Source organism: Wyeomyia smithii, chromosome 2 (genome assembly GCF_029784165.1).
Source record: "Wyeomyia smithii strain HCP4-BCI-WySm-NY-G18 chromosome 2, ASM2978416v1, whole genome shotgun sequence".
Lineage (NCBI taxonomy): Eukaryota > Metazoa > Arthropoda > Insecta > Diptera > Culicidae > Wyeomyia > Wyeomyia smithii.
In genome coordinates this window covers 160,538,965-160,557,257 of record NC_073695.1, presented here as the reverse complement: position 1 = coordinate 160,557,257, position 18,293 = coordinate 160,538,965, and the positions used below count along the sequence as shown (strand labels likewise).

Genomic DNA, 18,293 nt, shown 5'->3' with positions numbered 1-18,293 from the left:
TCGAACAATTATGGACATATTGATTACCCTTTTAAACATCCACATGCCAAATTCGGTTTGATTTGCTTGGTTTGTTCTTGAGTTGTGTAGAAATGTATGTTTCATTTGTATTGGACCCTTCCTTTTCAGAAGAAGGAGGGGTCTCAAATTATTATAGGAACCTTTATCGGGACCAAAAACCCGTACATACAAATTTTCACGTCGATCGGTTCGATAGTTTTCGAGCCTTTATAGATCAAACAGACAGACAAACCGGACTACATATGTATAGATTACAACATCAATATTTTAAAACCTAAAGAGTGAATATACATTTATTGGATTGAAGCGTTCATGTAAATCTATTTTTACAAATAAAAGTTTGAATGAGAAAGGCTGGGTCTGACCGCTAGGTGGATTAATTTAGGTTTTTTTCCTTTATTTAAGCACTACTCAGCGTGATAGCTCGTGCTATTCTTTGCTGATTTTTTAACTTTTCGTATCGGGAAATGAGTCTGTAGGCCATGTACAAGGCCAGCCCGACAGCTAGTGCGAGTGCGATATAGGCCAGTAAGGTTACTGCCTCTGCACTTTTCGCGGTGTGTTCGTTGTTTCTGGTATAGCCAATATTTACTATGTTAACCAGCTTTTCTTTTGTTATCGGCTTTGGGGTCGATTGTTCGTTACCCATTTTTCAGCCTTTATAACTTAATCACCGTCTCACGCACTAATTATTCACAGTAAATCCTATGTACACTGGCACAGGTCGCCATGTAATATATTTAAAATATGTAGCCACATTGTTATGCGCACATGTGCAAACACTGACGGTTTCAAACAAGGAAGGCGGAAAAGGTTTAATGGTAAGCAGGTCAGGATTGAAGATGACGTGTTTACGCATGCGCGCCAGATGGTTAGAGAAAGTGTAGTATTACTACCACAATGGCATCTGGATTTGATTTCCAATTTCTGGGTATCATATCGATTCCAGAATGATCATTTTTGGCTGTTTTCCAGCATCCCAACGATGGAATTTCAGATTTAAAAATAGCGTCTGTAGTCAATTTTTAGCTTCTGTGCAACACCAATATTGGGTGGTATTTGGTAGTTTCCAGTAGCCGGAAATCGTCATCTTGAGTTGCAAAAAGGTCTGGATTTCTTCTCCGGTTTCCGGGCATCATCTTGACTACGAGATAAATATTTTTGGCTTTTTTCCCACAACCGGAAGTTACCACTTCGGATTGAAAAATGGCGTCAGGGGTTGATTTTTGGACTATGTACATCATCTCGATAACGGAAATACTCATTTTGGGCGATGTTTGGAGATTTCTGAAAACCGGAAGTCACCATCTTGGATTTCTAAACGGTGTCTTGTATGATTAAAGGTCTCTTGGAATCATTTCGATTCCAGAAATACCCATATTGGGTGGTGTTCGGTCATTATATGTTGTTTTCCAGAAACCGGAAGTCGCCATATTGGGTTTCAAAATAGTCAGTGAAGTCGATTTTCGGCCGCTGGTTATCATTGGTATATGGTCATTTTCGGTAACCGGACGTCGGCATCTTGCATTTTTGAATAGCGTCTGGACTGATTTACGATCCCTGGGCATCATCTCGGTTCTGGACTGTCGATTTTTGGCTGTTTTCCAGCAACCGAAAGTTGCCACTTCGAATTTCAAAATAGTGTCTGGGGACGGTTTTTAGCCAACGTGCATCATCTCGATTACATAAATGCCTGTGTTGGGTGATTTTTTGTCTTTTCTGACACCGGAAATCGCCGTATTGGATTCTGAAACGGCGTCTGGATTTGATTCACGAACTCTGGGCATAATTTGCAATACCGATATTGGGTGGTGTTTGGTCATTTAAGGCTGTTTCCCGAGAGCCGGAAGTCGCCACCTTGGATGTCAAATGGTATGTGGATTTGTTCTCCGGTATCCGGGCATCATCTCGATTCCTGAATGATAATTTCTGACCGTTTTCCAGTAATCGGAAGTTGCCCCTTCGAATTAAAATATGACGTCAAGGGTCGATTTCTGGCCTATGAACATTATCTCGATTACGGATATAGCCATTTTGGGTGGTATTTGGTGATTTCTGGAAACCGGAAGCCATCATCTTGGATCCCGAAACGGCGTCTTGAGCTGATTTTTAGGTGTCTTGGCATCATTTCGTTGGTGTTCGGTCATTATAGGTTGGTTCCTAGAAACCGGAAGCCATCACATTGGATTTCAAAATAGTCAGTGAAGTCGATTCAATGTAGTATTTGGCCATTTTCGGTAACCGAAAGTCGCCATCCTGTATTTCATCTCGGTTCTGGAATGACTATTTTTGGCTGTCTTCCAGCAACCGGAAGTTGCCACTTCGAATTTCAAAATGGCGTCTAGGGACGATTTTTGGCCTATGTGCATCATCTTGATTGCAGAAGTGCCCATATTGGGTGATATTTGGTCATTTTCGGAAACCGGAAGTCACCATCTTTGATTTCAAAATAGATCTATGTTGGGTGGTATTCGGTCATTTCAGACTGTTTACAGTAAACTGGAAATCGTCATTTTGCATCTTAAAATGCTGTCTGGAGCCGGTTTTCGGTCGCTGGGTATCATTTTGGTTCCATAACAAACCATATTGGGCGGTATTTGATAATTTTCTGAAACCGGAAGTCGCTATCTTGGATTTCAAGATAGCGTCTAGATTCGATTTTCAGTCTCGGCACTGTTCTGTTTTAAGAAATATTTATATTGGGTGGTATTGCACCATTTTGGAATGTTTTCCAGGAACCGGAGAATGTCATCATGACATCTTGGGTTGATTTTCGGTTTCGAATATTGGTATTAGCCTGTTGAGTTAAAAACATATCTCCACATTTTCCAATAGTTCAATAGTTCACGTGATAACATATATAACGCATATAGATAGAGGCATAACTAATTTCCCCATCCATTGTTGTGAAAACGAAGTAAATCCGTTGGAAACCAACGTCAATAAACACCCTTAAGAATTAATACACCCTGCAATTAAAATAAATGATGATAAAAATTAACAATTTCTAATTTGCAATACGAAAAATTCAATCCCCTCCCCTCCTCTTTCACACGCTAGAGAAATGAAGCGACACTAATATATTAGAAACATATCCGATACACAAAAACCTCTAGATACAAATTTTCAAGATGAACTATTAGACGGTCCAAAAATAATGACAGTTGTTGTAATTTCCCCTCCTTTTAACTACGCCACTGAGATATAGAAAATTCAATATCACGGGAATATGCCTCGTATTTGAGAACTCACGTGTACAGGATAACTCAGTGATCTTGTTTGGTGTTTAGAAGTGTTCATGTTTGGCGTTTAGGAGTTAACAATGAACAAATTTGTAGTTGCTCTCGTCTCCGCTTTTTTCCTTTCTGTATGAGATAGATATAATTTGAAGTGATAGAGACATATACTCTTCTATACGACCTTTATTTACCGAATTAAACAATAATCGGATAAGCGGTTTAAAAATTAATAAAGGTTGACAACATTCATCCCCCCCCCCTTTTTCTTTACTACGCCACTGAGATATAGTAAATTTGCAGATGAAAACCTCAACCTGCATATAAATTTTCACGATGTTCATTTTAAAAATATACAAACAATAAAATTTGTACATCTCCCCCCTTACTACGCCACTGCACAGTGGGGAATCGCTGGCCATCAGCCAAAAAATTTTTTTTTCGTTAGCTGTTTCATAATATGTTTTCTTTATTGCTATAACATTCAAGTGTCCAAATCCAAAATTTGGGCGCAATATCATTAAATCTGAATTTTTTATGACTTTTCAAAGCTTGGCGAACTGATGTTTTTGGTCTTTTTTTTTTGAAAAAAAAGTACATTATTTTGAAATGCTCTGTAGCTTCTATGATAGCTGGGATTTTTTTGACGTCAAAGGAAAAGTTGTTGTAAATATTATGCAAAACAAACCCTTTTTTTTAGATATCATAAAATATGGTTATAGTAGGCCTGACACTAAAAAAAATTAAAAAAACGTGATTTTTTGTAGAAAAGTAGCTTAAAAGTTTAGTTACCGCAGTTTGCCACGGTTGTGACTACATTAAAAATTTAGGTAAAAACGTAAGCTTTCAAATGCATACTGTCCGCTGTAGCGCAAAACTGCGCAAGTTGTCACTTTAGTTTAAAAAGCGGTAGCAGTTTTTTAGTTTTTATTTTTGAAGTTGAAAGTTTATCCAGGATTAATTTTAATCATAACCATGATACCCCATCAACGAAAATTTATGATATCGTACTCAATCCGTAAGGATAAAATATGAATTTGGGCAAAAATCACAAAATTTATCAATGAAAAGTATAAAATAAGTGTTAAACAAGAATTGATCATGTCAAACTTTATCACTTTCTGCAAATTTAAAACAATATTAAAAACATTCAGCCCATTTCAATTTATGATAATGAAATTCGCTAAACTGATTGAAGTGTCAAATACTAGCATCAAATTCATACCATCAAACTCCGGCTAACAATATCCCGTTTGAAGATTGCTTTTGCTTCGCACTCGTTTGCATACAAAAGTAAAGCACACACTTTGCTTTATGAGAAAAAAAAACAAAGAACAGTCGCCGCCCTCCGCATTTGTTCGTATTCATTTAGATTTAGAGGTTCTAAACTATTGATGTTGTAATCTATACATATAAAAATGCAGTCCGGTCAGTCTGTCTGTCTGTTTGATTCATATAGACTCGAAAACTACTGAACCGATCGACGTGAAAATTTGAATGTAGGAGTTTTGGTCCCAATAAAGGTTCCTATGATAGTTTGAGACCCCTCCCTCTTCTGGAAAGGAGGGGTCCAATACAAATGAAACATAAATTTCTGCACAACTCAAGAACAAACCAAGCAAATGAAACCGAATTTGGCATGTGGATGTTTAAAAGGGTAATAGATATGTCCATAACGGTTGGACGCAACTCCCTCTTCTGGAAGCACATGCACAAATTTCTGCACACCTCGTGAACTAATCAACTAAATGGAACCATATTTGGCAGGTGAATGTTTTTAGTGGTAACAAATATGTTCCATAATCGACCTCAGGCAACATTTTGGATTGTAAGATGGCAACTTCCGGTTTCTGGAAAACAGCCAAAAATGGCCGATTTCCACCCAATATAATAATATTCGGATAAAGAATGATACACGGGAGCTAAATTCGATCACAGATACCATTTTGAATTCTAAAATGGCGACTTCCGGTTTCGGAAAAACAGCGGCAAACGACCAAATACCACCGAATATGAGTATTTCCGGAATCGTAATGATGCACTGGAGCCACAAATCGACTTCAGACACCATTATAAATTGTAGGATGGCAACTTGTGGTTTCTGGAAAACAGCCAAAAATGGCCGATTTCCGTCTAACATGAGTATCTGCGGATCTAGAATGATACACAGCAGCTGAAATCGACCACAGACCTCATTTTGGATTCTAGGTTGGCGACTTCCGGTTCCTGGGAAACAGCGGTAAATGATCGAATTACACCCAATATGGGTGTTTCTTCAACCAGAATGACGCTCAGAGGCCAGAAATTATCTTAAATACCATTTTGGAATCCAAGATGGCGACTTTCGGTTTGTGAAAAACAGCTAAAAATAACCAAATACCATCCAATATGAGTATCTCTGGAACCAGAATGCGATGCAATGAGCTAACAATTGACCTCAGGCACCATTTTGAATCGCTTAATGGCAACTTCTAGGAAACAGTCGAAGATGACCGAATAATACTCAATATGGATATTTCCGTAATCGAGATGATGCATAGAAACCAAACATTGACCCTTGACCAAGGATGAAAAAAATCGTATTGCATAATAATCATTCGGGTATCATTTCTGAACTTGCTATTCAAAAGCTTTTAATCCCAGCAAACCATCGCTATTAAAAGTTACACATTCTCACGCATGCAAGAGACAACTTATAGCAAAGAAATATATGGTAGCTTTCTTTGATGATTTTGTTTCAGTATTGCCTGCTTTAGGGAGAGCGAGCAACATATAGCGAGCAACATATAGCGAGCGTTTCACGCAGGGCCGGATTTAGACGGTGGGTGGCCCGGGGCAAATTTGTTTGCAAGGCCCTCTTTTCTTAAAACATTAGGTAACGTTCTGGATGGTGACGAGCAAAAAAAAAAAAAAGGGGGGCCCTTAAATCGGGAGGCCCGGGGCATTTGCCCCCTTTGCCCCCCTCAAATCCGGGCCTGGTTTCACGGAAGAATCGTATACGATTGCACTCGAGCGATCGCAGTGATTCTTTCAAATGTTGGTTGCTTGCAGGCGTAATTCGGTTACTCCACGTCGTGCGTTCACCGTGTTTTACCGCGATAATTCTTAGTGATTTCAAATATCATATGCTAATGCACCATGTTACCATTTCCGTAAGCATCGATGATACCTATTTGCTCCGGTAAGCAAACAGTTAAACGCAATTTAACGTTCATTTGGATTCATAATTTTGTATCACTGGCAATAATATCTCAAGGATTCTTGCAATACCGTTGAATGCAAGTGAACTTGGCTACAATAAATACTATCGTGTTTGAATCATTCATTCTTCTTCTATAGTATTCGGAACTCTTATAAGCGAAAAACAATCAGCAGCGTTTCTATGGAAAACTTGTACGCGAGTGGAAACAATTGAACGATACCTGATGAATCAAAGAACACATTTGCATGAAATATTGTTAGCAAGTGAAAATTTCCATTCTTGCCCTTGACACCATTTGAATTTAAAGACGACCACTTTTAGTTTGAGGAAAACAACCAAAATAACTTAATACCTCCCAATATGAGTATTTGCGGTGTCAGATTGATACCAGAAAATTTGCTGAAAATGACCGAATACCACCGAATACAGAGGCAACGCGTGACCAAGTGGGCCACCTGTTCAATCGACATTTGCAACATTAAAACAACAGTATTGCGATAACAGATTTTAAAAGTTTTATTTATCCACATTTATTTATATAACAAAGGAATCCTTCGGTTTACTTTTAACGCAAACTTGTCAATAATATCGTCGTAAAATAATGGCGTCAGCATCATCTCATGGAGTAAATCTTTCTCCACAGCCATCATCATAATACCAAATAATCGATTCTGCCCCGATTTAGACCGCAAATAATTTTTGATCCGTCGGAGAACCGAAAACGTTCGTTCGACGGACGCCGTTGTATTAGGCAATGTCAGTATCAGCCAGCCGAAGCGTTTCGGAGAAAGTTTGATGCAGGTTTTGTCCAAGGATAAACGAAATTAAATACAATATATTTTTGCCTCTGAACTCTTCGCGCGAGTAAAGAACGGTCAGCTCATTATACAGCTTCGCTTCATCGAATTTAGAATGGTACGAAATAAGCATTTTCAAATTCTTTGTAGGGAATGTGACATTGAATTCGGCAAATTTTTCGTGATTCAACAAAATGATGAATTTGTATTCATCTAGTTCTTTGAATCGTTTAGACATTTCGTCAATAATTTTGTCAATGATAAAGTCATATATGGGACGATAATTGATACCGTTGCTATCAGTGATCGTTTCGCCAGAAACATCAATTGCATCATTAAGCGTTCTGTAGAAATGATGCTCTGCTTTGAGCTCTTCGATAGAAGCGAGGCAAGCCTTGACGTTACGTAAACATTCTACTACGTCCAATTCTTTTGTTTGCAAAATTTGATACAGTACATCTGTATGTGCAAAAATATTAGCAAAAAGTTTGAGCAAGAATACGGTATTGAATTCGAGCATGAATGCGTGAAGACCTCTGGCTGTAGTACAAGTTTCAGCATCAAAGACACTGTCGCCAAGATAAATCTCACCTAAACATTCATTAATCGCTGCATAATTCGAATCAATTATTTTGATCATACGCGAATTATACGACCATTTGGTCTTGCAAACATTTGGTATGTGGGTCTCCATAAATTGCTTTGATGTCTCGCTGCGTTTAGGTGACTGCGAGAAAAATGCCGCGAGTGATGAGATCGTGTTGAAAAACCTTGCTAATTTCTTGTTATTTGTGCACGAGTGAAGTAGCACCAAATTAAGCACATGTGCGCGGCAGTGGATATATCCAGCTTTTGGAAACCGTTGCTTCACCAATGTTTGCACTCCAGATTTGTCCCCGGACATAACAGCAGCTCCATCATAGCTCTGAGCTACAACTTTGTCACCATCAAAACCAAAATACGCTGCTATTTCATCAACGTGTCCGGCCAACGCAGCGGCGGTTTTGTCACTGCTAACGTCTACCAATCTAACGAGCCTTTCAACTGGTGTTCCTAAAATTTTGATGAACAAAAAAATGTTTGAGCCTCGTTGAATTAAAAAAAAAATCAACTATTTGTTAACATATTTGCAAAATTTATTTTATGAATATTTTTTACCATCGGGTCGTAAGTAGCGCAGAGTACAAGATAGTTGCGATAACCGAGCCGAATCTGTTGATTCATCCATCATAATGGACACGAACTCAAGAACTTCTCTTTTAATTGTTTGAAGCATGTAGCTTTCAATGCATTCTATAAGCTCGTTCTGAATTCCTCCCGACGTTCCGCTGAAAACTTTATTATTTATAAAATCCTGCAACGCTGGATCCCTGGCGGCGATCAACGTGCAGAGGTCTTTATAATTTCCTCTGTTCGTGGAATCGGAACATTCATAATGTCCGCGAAAGGCGAGACCGTGAGTGCCAAGGAAACAGGTGATCTCAATTAAAGTTCGCATACCCTTCCGGTTTTTCGTTACTTCTTCGTTATGCTTATTACGGGCGATCTGCCGGCTATGGTCAAGTGCTTCGTCTATCCTCATTTGCCCGAACATCGATAAGGCAAGTGAATTGTTTATGTGATCTTTAGAGCTCGAATGCGTTTTAATTGACGCAGAAAGGTGATTCAGATCACTATATCCTTCCTTGCTCCAAACATTTTTTTTCATTGGCGCTACGGAAAAGCAAACATGGCCAGCAGAAAAGTTTATTTAATTTCGCCGATCCACACAGCCATTGCTGGTCATACGATGACACATTAAAGTTGCGGGACATAATTTTCCCCTTCAACTTATACGTGGATTTTAATTGTTCCATAGGTGGACGAGGAACCGGATATCCAATAACTTTAATTTTTTCTTCCATGGTTCTGGCGGCAAACGGGCGCTTTAGCATTTGCTCAATAATGCAATGATCCATAACGTTGTCCATCTGGAAATCCACGCAAACAATCTCCAGTAGTTATATGGTAGTTTGTGATGATTAATTGAAATATAATATGATGAAGTAATTAAGCTTTACTCACCACGTATCGTTCCTTAAACGAGATTGAAATTTCACACAAGAAAGCAACAGAAATTTGAAAGATGGAGCAATGGTAGTCTTAGCCGTCACAAACAAATCAAAAGCAACCGTAACGTGAGCAGTCAAACATGTACTATACCGACTATACCATTCTAGTTACCATACTATGGTTCAAGTTATTGAATGAACAACATCGAGAAAAAAGGCTTGAATCGAAACCACACATCAACGAAAAAACACCACTACATCTACAATAACCATGAATGAATTTGTTCGATTTTTCAATTGTATCGCACTCAGCGCTGCGCGACACTTTTTTTCTCACGTGAAGAATAATGTCATCAATGAGGAAATACATGAAAACCCTTCGCTGCACTCTCGGCTTTGCATCGACCTTACGCTCGCTTGAGCGTTGAGAGCTGTGTACTCTCGCGGCCTCTCTCAAATTTCAATGAACAAACATCAAAGAATGGTGGGGGTCGGCGTCGGCGGTATCGTTTCCATCGGCTTGGTTCAACATAATTTTTGAACCGCAAATGTCATTTTTACGCAAGGATGCGCATTAGTAGTGGTGCACACTTTATGTACATAGCTGGCTGCGTACGCTATAGTACTTGAAAATGCAGAGAAGTGTTTGAATGAATGCTAGTTCAGATAAATGATTTGAACAAACGGTAGTCATTACTGCTTATCTCGTTGTGTTGTGTTGTATTACGGGTGGGCTGTGTTGCGGGTGGGTTGAGTAGTGTAGAGCAGAGCTGCGAAAAGTCAATATCATACTACTGACATTACGCCAAAATGATGCAACACCAGAATCAGCCAACTACGATGCATGCCTCATTACAAAAGAGTTTGCGATGTTACAATGATTCTCTTATCGTCAACTCTCACTCTCATTTTTTTCTTGCTATCTTTCTCGATCATTCGGGTATGGCTGTACTGAGATTGAACCAGCAGAAATATCAAGTTCATTTTGACAGCATGATGTTATGAGGATAGCAAACATAAAATCAATGATTTTTCTTTAATTGATATGTATGATATTGATATATGGTCGGCATGCGATCAGACCGAACTAAGCGCCGTTTTCTCAGATTGAGTTATTGACACCCAGTGGATATGAGAAGTAATAATCTATCTATTATGAAGTAACGAAATCGTTTGAGCATTTGATAACGATATTATAACAAAAATTCTCTGTAACAGCTTGTACACAGCAATTGCGGCGGTAAATGTTTTTCGACGCTTGGCTCGGTTTGGCTGCACGCCGACTAAAAGCATTGTCAATAAACAACTATTACTTCGTTTTGTAACTGAGCGTATTTTAGTTTGGTACTTTTGAATCTGTATGATCATTCATTTTTATTCTCAGTAGAGAATATGCTCCTTCATAACACCAATTGTAATAAAAAGAATTCTTTTAATATTTTTCAAATGATCTCATATCTGAAAAATAATATTGCATTTTTATTTGTTTTTTTGACAGCATGAGTTTATTAATTTGATTCTTGAATATTGTGCTTGTTGTAGGTTAAACTAAAGACAGTGTTGTTCGCGGCAAAAAATGAATCGCGGGTGGCAAAACAGAAAACTTTTAAATATGTATGGGTATGTATATTTATATACAGATCCTGTTAAATGTTGGCACGGTTCAACTTTGAAACTGTTCAATTTTGGTTCGGAACGGTTTTGCTTTTCTCCTAGTTTTTATTCATATTTTCTTTTAACGAAGAGGATGGCCGGAGTTAATCGACTGGTTTCGGATATATGACCGGAATATGTTTCAGTAACATGGTAACGATGATCAAAGCAGTGCTTAGAAGTGCTTAAAATCCTACCATGCCTCTCATTGAAAAATGTAAAAATGCGGACCTGTTCCGGTTGTGTTCCGAATACTCGGAGTTGTTGTGCCAGCCCATCAAGCGACACCTATAACCGCTGGTTTGAAATTATAAACCTAGTTCATTGGTTGCCATATCTTGAGTTGGGATCGTCACAGACCGCAAAGCAGATCAATTTTTAAAAATCCTGCTAGCAACAAACCTCAAGCTAGCACTGACATAATCACGCTACTGAAACGATTTTTGATATTCCAAAAATCACCTTGATTTGCATTGCACTGATATTTCCGAGTGAACTCTGTATATTCACGACGATTGACAATGAGAAGCCGAAAATGGCAACAAAAGAGACAAGATATTGTATCACTTGTCGGAACCTCACGCTTACTGTGATGGTTGCTGGCTATTTATGAGAGAAAGAAACGAGTGCGATGATATTTTCTCTCTCGTCATTGTCAGCATGTTGCTTGGATTAATCGCAGCTCTGGTGTAGAGTGTGTTTAGCCAGGTTATATTCTTCACGGTGGAGAAATAAATAGAAATTGAAATTGGTGGAAATAAATTGAAAATCAAAAAAATGTTCGAATGTTCGAAATAACATTAAGGTTACAAGAAAACTTAATGATGTCAGATCCATGCTACAAATGAGAAATAATTCGAGTAATTGTTCCGAAATTGTCTACCTGTCCTATGAACAGGTTGAACAGGTGGACGAGACGCCTCTGACCCAATATGAATGTATTCAGATTTAAGGCGATGTACAGAAGCCAAAAGTCGAGGATGTTGTCATTTCGATAAAACCAACCATTTCAAACGATTTGTTATTTGACTTTGATCATATCCTATGGCCAATTCGTCGTGCATTTGCAGACTTTGAACACATCGCAAGGAATCAATGAATTTGGAACGTTCAAATAACACGATGCCACATTTAATTTATGTTGATGCCACATATATCGATCAAAGCAGGTATAGTTTTAAATAGTCTTTGAATTTTTTTCCTTTCCATAACTTTTGAGCCACATATCAAATTGTTATGAAGTTTATTTGTAAGTTTGAGAGATGACTCGTTCGTATGACACTAGTTATGTTCAAATAAGTCATGTAATCTTTGAGATAATAGACTTTCGTTGTTTTATTAACAATTGAATACATAACGGTTGCTTAAGTTCGATTATAATGAAATGAAATGGGAACGTATAGGGCAGCCAAACTTTGAAACCACGTGTTCGATCATAATTCATTAGTTAACCCTTAACTAGCCCGCTCATCTCATAATAATATTGATCAAATCTGTTTTGTAGTTACTGAGATAATGAAGTTTCGTGATTTTCACATTTCGGTACTTTACAGACGAAGTGACAGTTTGATTAGAGTAAAATTCAATAGGGTGTTACGAGGCAGCTAGACTTATTAGTTGACACTAATTTTGTGGAAATCGGGTCAGCCATCTCTGAGAAAAGTGAGTGAGTTCAAGTAGTCTTCGGAATATGTTCCTTTTCATAGCTGAATTTCACATTTTTGAACATAACAGGCAAGTAATAGTCTGATTGCAAAACAAATCAATAGGGTTTTATGAGGCACTTAGACCTTCCATTTGACACTGATTTTATGAAAATCGGTTCAGCCATCTCTGAGAAACATGAGTGAGATTAAACAGTCTTCAAAACACGTTTCTTGTCATAACTTTTGAACCACAAGTTCAATCTTCATGAAATTCAAAAGTTAAGGGTATTTCAGGTTGCCCGTTCATTTGGAACCGATTTCGCTCAAATCAGTTGTGCAGTTTTTGAGATAATGATGTTTCATGAGTTTTACATTCTGATACATAACCTCTAAACTAAAAATCCGATTACAATGAAATTTAATAGGGTCTTATGGGGCAACAAGACCTTTCATTTGCAATTAATTTCATTAAAACCGGTCCAGCCATCTCTGAGAAAAGTGAGTGAGAATAAAAATCTGCACATACACACAAACACACACACACACACACATACAGAAAATGCTCTGCTCGTCGAGTGATATATGCTATTCGGCCCTTTGGAGCACTTTTATACTTTCGGTTTTGCAAGTGATTGCTATACCTTTCTAGGAGAAAGGCAAAACAGCCCAAAGTGGCCAAATACCACCCAATATGAGTATCTCCGGAGCCAGAATGTTGCAAGAAGCTAAAAATTGACCTCAGACACCATCATGAATTGTAGGATGGCAACTTTTGGTTTCTGGATAACAGCCAAAAATGGCCGATTCCCATCTAGCATGAGTATCTCCGGATCTAGAATGATGCACAGCAGCTGAAATCAATCACAGACCCCATTTTAGATTCTAGGCTGGCGACTTCCGGTTCCTGGGAAACAGCCGAAAATGATCGAATAACGCCCAATATGGGTGTTTCTTAAACCAGAATGACGCTCAGAGGCCAGACATTATCTTAAATACCATTTTGAAATCCAAGATGGCGACTTCCGGTTTGTGAAAAACAGGCTAAAATAACCAAATACAGAGCGGGGGCCTAGTGTGGTTGGTAACGTCTCCGCCAACCACGCTCGACGCCTGGGTTCGAATCCCACCGCCGACATAGGTGTCGATGGTTGTGAGGTGGCGTGATCCACTCACAACCAACCCAACTGGTCTAGATCCAATCCTAGCCGACACCGGGAGATTTTCTGAGGCGAAAAATCTCTGGGATCACGCCTTCCATCGCATGAGGAAGTAAAGCCGTTGGCGCCGGTCCGTTAATAAACGGGTCGTGAGTTAGGGTCCTGGGTGTGGAGTCGCCTCCCTGGGCGTCGGTGATTGGCCACAACAGTGGCGGAACTAGACCGACGGAAAATGTGTGAGAATAAAAAAAAATATATATATATACCAAACGTTCGAACACCAATTTTCGGTTTTGGGGGGTCAGCCCTGCCATATGAATATTTTTCTTCTTGAATTTGGAAATAGCGTTGGACACCCGTTGTCATTTTCTGAACATAGTTCTCTTTCTAGAGATATCGACATGATTTAACTATTTTACTCAGTTTCACACAGTTTGACAGAAAGCAGAAATCGCGAAACAAATCGCGGGATTTCAAAACATCGTTTCAATATAACGTCCAAGCATTCTTCTGTATTTTAGTAACCTTCCAAGAAAATGTAATCCGTCATGTACGATTTACAAATTTGCGCCAGACATGAATATTTGGATTCTGGACGTCATCTTGATAACGAAAATATACATATTGCAGGGCATATATTCAAGGAGGACATGAAAGTTATCGTACGTTTTCAAGCAGTTCCCATGGGACACTAGAAGACCAGACTTTCTTATAAATTAAGACCCCCTCCCTCTTTGATAGTTGCTCCTCCTTCTTTTTGACATCATGTTCCGGTCCCTGGGCATCAATCTCTGGCCATGACCGCCTGAGGGCATGAAAGTTATCGTAATCCTGCAAAAAGTTCCCATAATGCATAAAAAGACCTGACTTTCTTATGAATTAAAACCCCGTCCCTCTTTGATAGTTGTTCCTCCCTCTTTTTGACATCATGTCCCGGTCTCTGGAAATCAATTTCCGGTCTCCAGACATGACCTATCAAAACTATCATATTCTTTCGGAAAGTTCCCATAATGCATGAAAATTGATTTTTTGATCAATTAAGAACCCCTCGTCCTTTGGGTGTTGCACCTCCCTCTTCCCAATATTTAATGATCACTTTCTCTGTACAAAGAATACGAATGCCAAGTTTGGTTGGAATCAGTACAGTCATTCGAGAGTTATGCTGGAACATACTTTAATATTTTTACCGCACTTTATTCTTTACTTACTGAACTTTTGAATGAATAACTAACCGGCGGAACATTGGGGTTTCTTTTCGTAGTGGTGAGGGAGTTGACGAATATCAAACCGTTCGCAATGATAAAACCTCTTTGCGTTAAAATCTATTCCGGTGAGACGAACTGGAGTAGACCAGTCGCTGCGGAATGCTCATTGATTAATTCATTGTCTTTATTAAAAATCATTTGCTTTTATAGGCAAATGCAATTGCCAAAATATTTAATTCTATGTGTGTATTTACATGTGTGGCCCCTACTGGGAAACAGCTGGAGAGAGGAACATTAAAATTGCAACGCTGCATTTTGCGTGCTGTATGAATCAGGCACAAAGCGTTGCGGTACACTCAGCAAGGCCTGGTAGCGAGTGTGCTGTAACGCTGATTCGAAATTTGTTTTGTTTATGGTTTACGGTGCCGTACAAAAGAGTTGGTATACGACAATACATACATACATATATACAAAACTTTTTTTTAATGAATAGCTGGATTTTAGAAATTTTTATCTTGTTTGATTGATGCTCTTAACCAAATTTTTATTCGGTAATAGTTGAGCTTCGGTAACTTTCCCAAACATATTTTTTATCCAAAACGCTAGATTGGACTCTCCGTTTTTAAATTATCCAAGAAATATGTCAAGAAATCGTTTCAAAAACGGATCAAAGCAGGTTGGATGTTTTGAAAACTTCTCCAGAAACATTTGCACGAAAGCCGATTTTCGGCCGCAAACAGACGTCACTACGTTTCGAAAAATGTCAATACATATTTGGAAATATATGATCGATTTTCGTATGACAACGTCATTCCTATTCCGAAAATATCCATATTGCCAAGTGTATAATTAAATTTTTAATTTTCGCTGATTTCCAGAAACCGGAAGTCGGCAACCCAAGTTTCAAAGTATCCTCAGGCACCGATTAACCGGTTCTTAAAAGTCATTTTTTCTCCGAAAATATCAATATTGGGGGGTTTGTGAACCACGGTGCTCCCACAGACCGTTATTATAAAATAAAATGCACCAAAGAATCTGAGTACACCATTCGATTCGTTATGACGTCCAGAATCTGTGGTCAAAATTTCAAAATCATCGTACGGTACATTTTTGAGTAATGCCCTTTTGAAGGTCGTAAAGTACGAAACCGTAATATAAAAACAACGAAAAATTTGTCGAAAAGCACGTTTTTTAACCACCATTCTATGAAATAACTTCAAAAATAGTTTCTGCGCATTCCAAGTATTATATTTCAAAACATTAGCAATTGGTGAAAAGATTTATTGGAAAATCCCACAGTGCACAGTGGTCTAAATACGAAAAATTGTGATCGCTTTAGATTTGACTGTAAAAAATTGATTTTATGTACTCAATGTCTTCAGCAAAATTGTTCCATGGAACAAGGCCTTACTTTTGGCGTTTTTGGTTCTTCGATTAATCCACCTAACAGTTAGATAAAAAAATATTTTTTCTAATTTTCAATATACCAGACTGCTTCCTTCAGCAAAGTTGTGGAAAAGTTTGAAAGAAAAACAATTGCTGAATACTGCGATGTCCTATCTGTACGTTGGACTCGACAAAATAGAGTTTTTTGTGGAACAACCCTTCTAAAAATGAGTTTTTCGTCTATAATATTGTCTATACTGGTCAAAACAATAAACTTTACAAAGTATTGAGGGAATCTTAGTTGAATGAATAAAATCTTAGAACATTTTGCATTGTTTTGACCATTACAGACAAAATTATAGACTGAAAATTGATTTTAAGAAGGGGTGTTCCACAAAAAACTGTATTTTGTCGAGTCCAACGTACAGATAGGACATCGCAGCATTCAGCAATTGTTTTTCTTTCAAACTTTTCCACAACTTTGCTGAAGGAAGCAGACTGGTATATTGAAAATTAGAAAAAATATTTTTTTTATCTAACTGTTAGGTGGATTAATCGAAAAACCAGAAACGCCAAAAGTAAGGTCTTGTTCCATGGAACAATTTTGCTGAAGACATTGAGTACATAAAATCAATTTTTCACAGTCAAATCTAAAGCGATCACAATTTTTCGTATTAAGACCACTGTGCACTGTGGGATTTTCCAATAAATCTTTTCACCAATTGCTAATGTTTTGAAATATAATACTTGGAATGCGTAGAAACTATTTTTGAAGTTATTTCATAGAATGGTGGTTAAAAAACGTGCTTTTCAACAAATTTGTTGTTGCTTTTATATCACGGTTTTGTACTTTACGACCTTCAAAAGGACATTACTCAAAAATGTACCGTACGATGATTTTGAAATTTTGACCATAGATTCTGGACGTCATAACGAATCGAATGGTGTACTCAGATTCTTTGGTGCATTTTTTTTATAATAACGGTCTGTGGGAGCACCGTGGAACGTTTTCCACAGTTTAAAATGGCTTCTCAAAAACCGGAAGTCGCCATCTTGGATTGGAAATGGCATCGAACATCATGTTTCGGTCTCTGGACATCAACTTCCGACCTCCAAATGTGACTAAGAACCCAAAAATCATCAAAGTTCATTGAAAGGTTTCCATTATGTATGAAAATTTATGACTTTTGACTCCCTCCTTCTTCAAGGGTGACCCCTTCCCATATCAGATATTTCTTTGACCACTTCCTTTGTACAAAGAATACGTGTGCCAAGTTTGGTGAAAATCGGTTTAGGCATTCAAGAGTTATGCTGGAACATACATACATACATACAAAACTTGTCTCTTATATAAATAGATATACTATCTTATTTTGATAGAAAGCTGATACATTAGTAACAAATTTTGATGTGTTTGATACTAGTACAATCATTTCTGTTATAATTTCTGTTATTTTAACACCTAACGGGATCAAATCGAAGACACAGCCTGTAAGGTTTTTCCCGTAACAAACTAACAGCTTCTGTTACATTTTTGTTTTTTCTTTCTGATCGGGAAACTCTTAGAATTTTGATTTTTGGTCTTAGAACAAAATGGCGTCGAAAAAACAACGAAAATTTCCGATTTCTCAAAAATTCAAAATGGCGCCATTGTTGCCCCTTAAGTTGAAATATGTTCAAACTTGGGGAAATTTAGTTTTGCGTCAAAATACACCAAAAAAATTATATATTGAAACCAAGGCAGAAAAAAGTCAATTTTTGTAGCACTGTGTAGTTGATCAAAATATTAACACGTGGTTTAGGAACGGCCTAACAAGCCAGTCGTCGTAGGTTCGAGTTTCGGCCCGGAAGAGAATGTCAGTAGGATCGTAGCGCTAACCCCACAATTGTCCCGTACAATAAACAGCTGCGATGTCTGTGTATAATAAACAGAATGTCA

At 38.0% G+C, this 18,293-nt stretch overlaps 2 protein-coding genes across 2 annotated transcripts in view; one reads left to right on the top strand and one right to left on the bottom strand.

Moving 5' to 3' along the window:
* Nucleotides 1-18,293, top strand: part of LOC129726187 (pickpocket protein 11-like) — a 492,216-nt gene that overhangs the window by 22,729 nt on the left and 451,194 nt on the right. The gene's annotated exons all lie outside the window — the stretch shown is intronic.
* Nucleotides 7,207-8,838, bottom strand: LOC129720156 (zinc finger MYM-type protein 1-like). The gene is made up of 3 exons (XM_055671591.1): nucleotides 8,415-8,838; nucleotides 7,848-8,309; nucleotides 7,207-7,715 (listed from the first exon to the last, which is right to left on the bottom strand). The coding sequence occupies exons 1-3, from the start codon at nucleotides 8,836-8,838 to the stop codon at nucleotides 7,207-7,209; spliced, it is 1,395 nt and encodes a 464-aa protein (XP_055527566.1).

Excerpts from the sequence above, each read along its gene's own strand:
- LOC129720156 (XM_055671591.1), bottom strand. The coding sequence starts at position 8,838 with ATGAGGATAGACGAAGCACTTGACCATAGCCGGCAGATCGCCCGTAAT. Across the intron at positions 8,310-8,414 it reads GCGCTACTTACGACCCGATG|GAACACCAGTTGAAAGGCTC; the intron begins GTAAAAAATATT and ends TCAAAATTTTAG. Across the intron at positions 7,716-7,847 it reads AGCGATTAATGAATGTTTAG|ATGTACTGTATCAAATTTTG; the intron begins GTGAGATTTATC and ends TTGCACATACAG.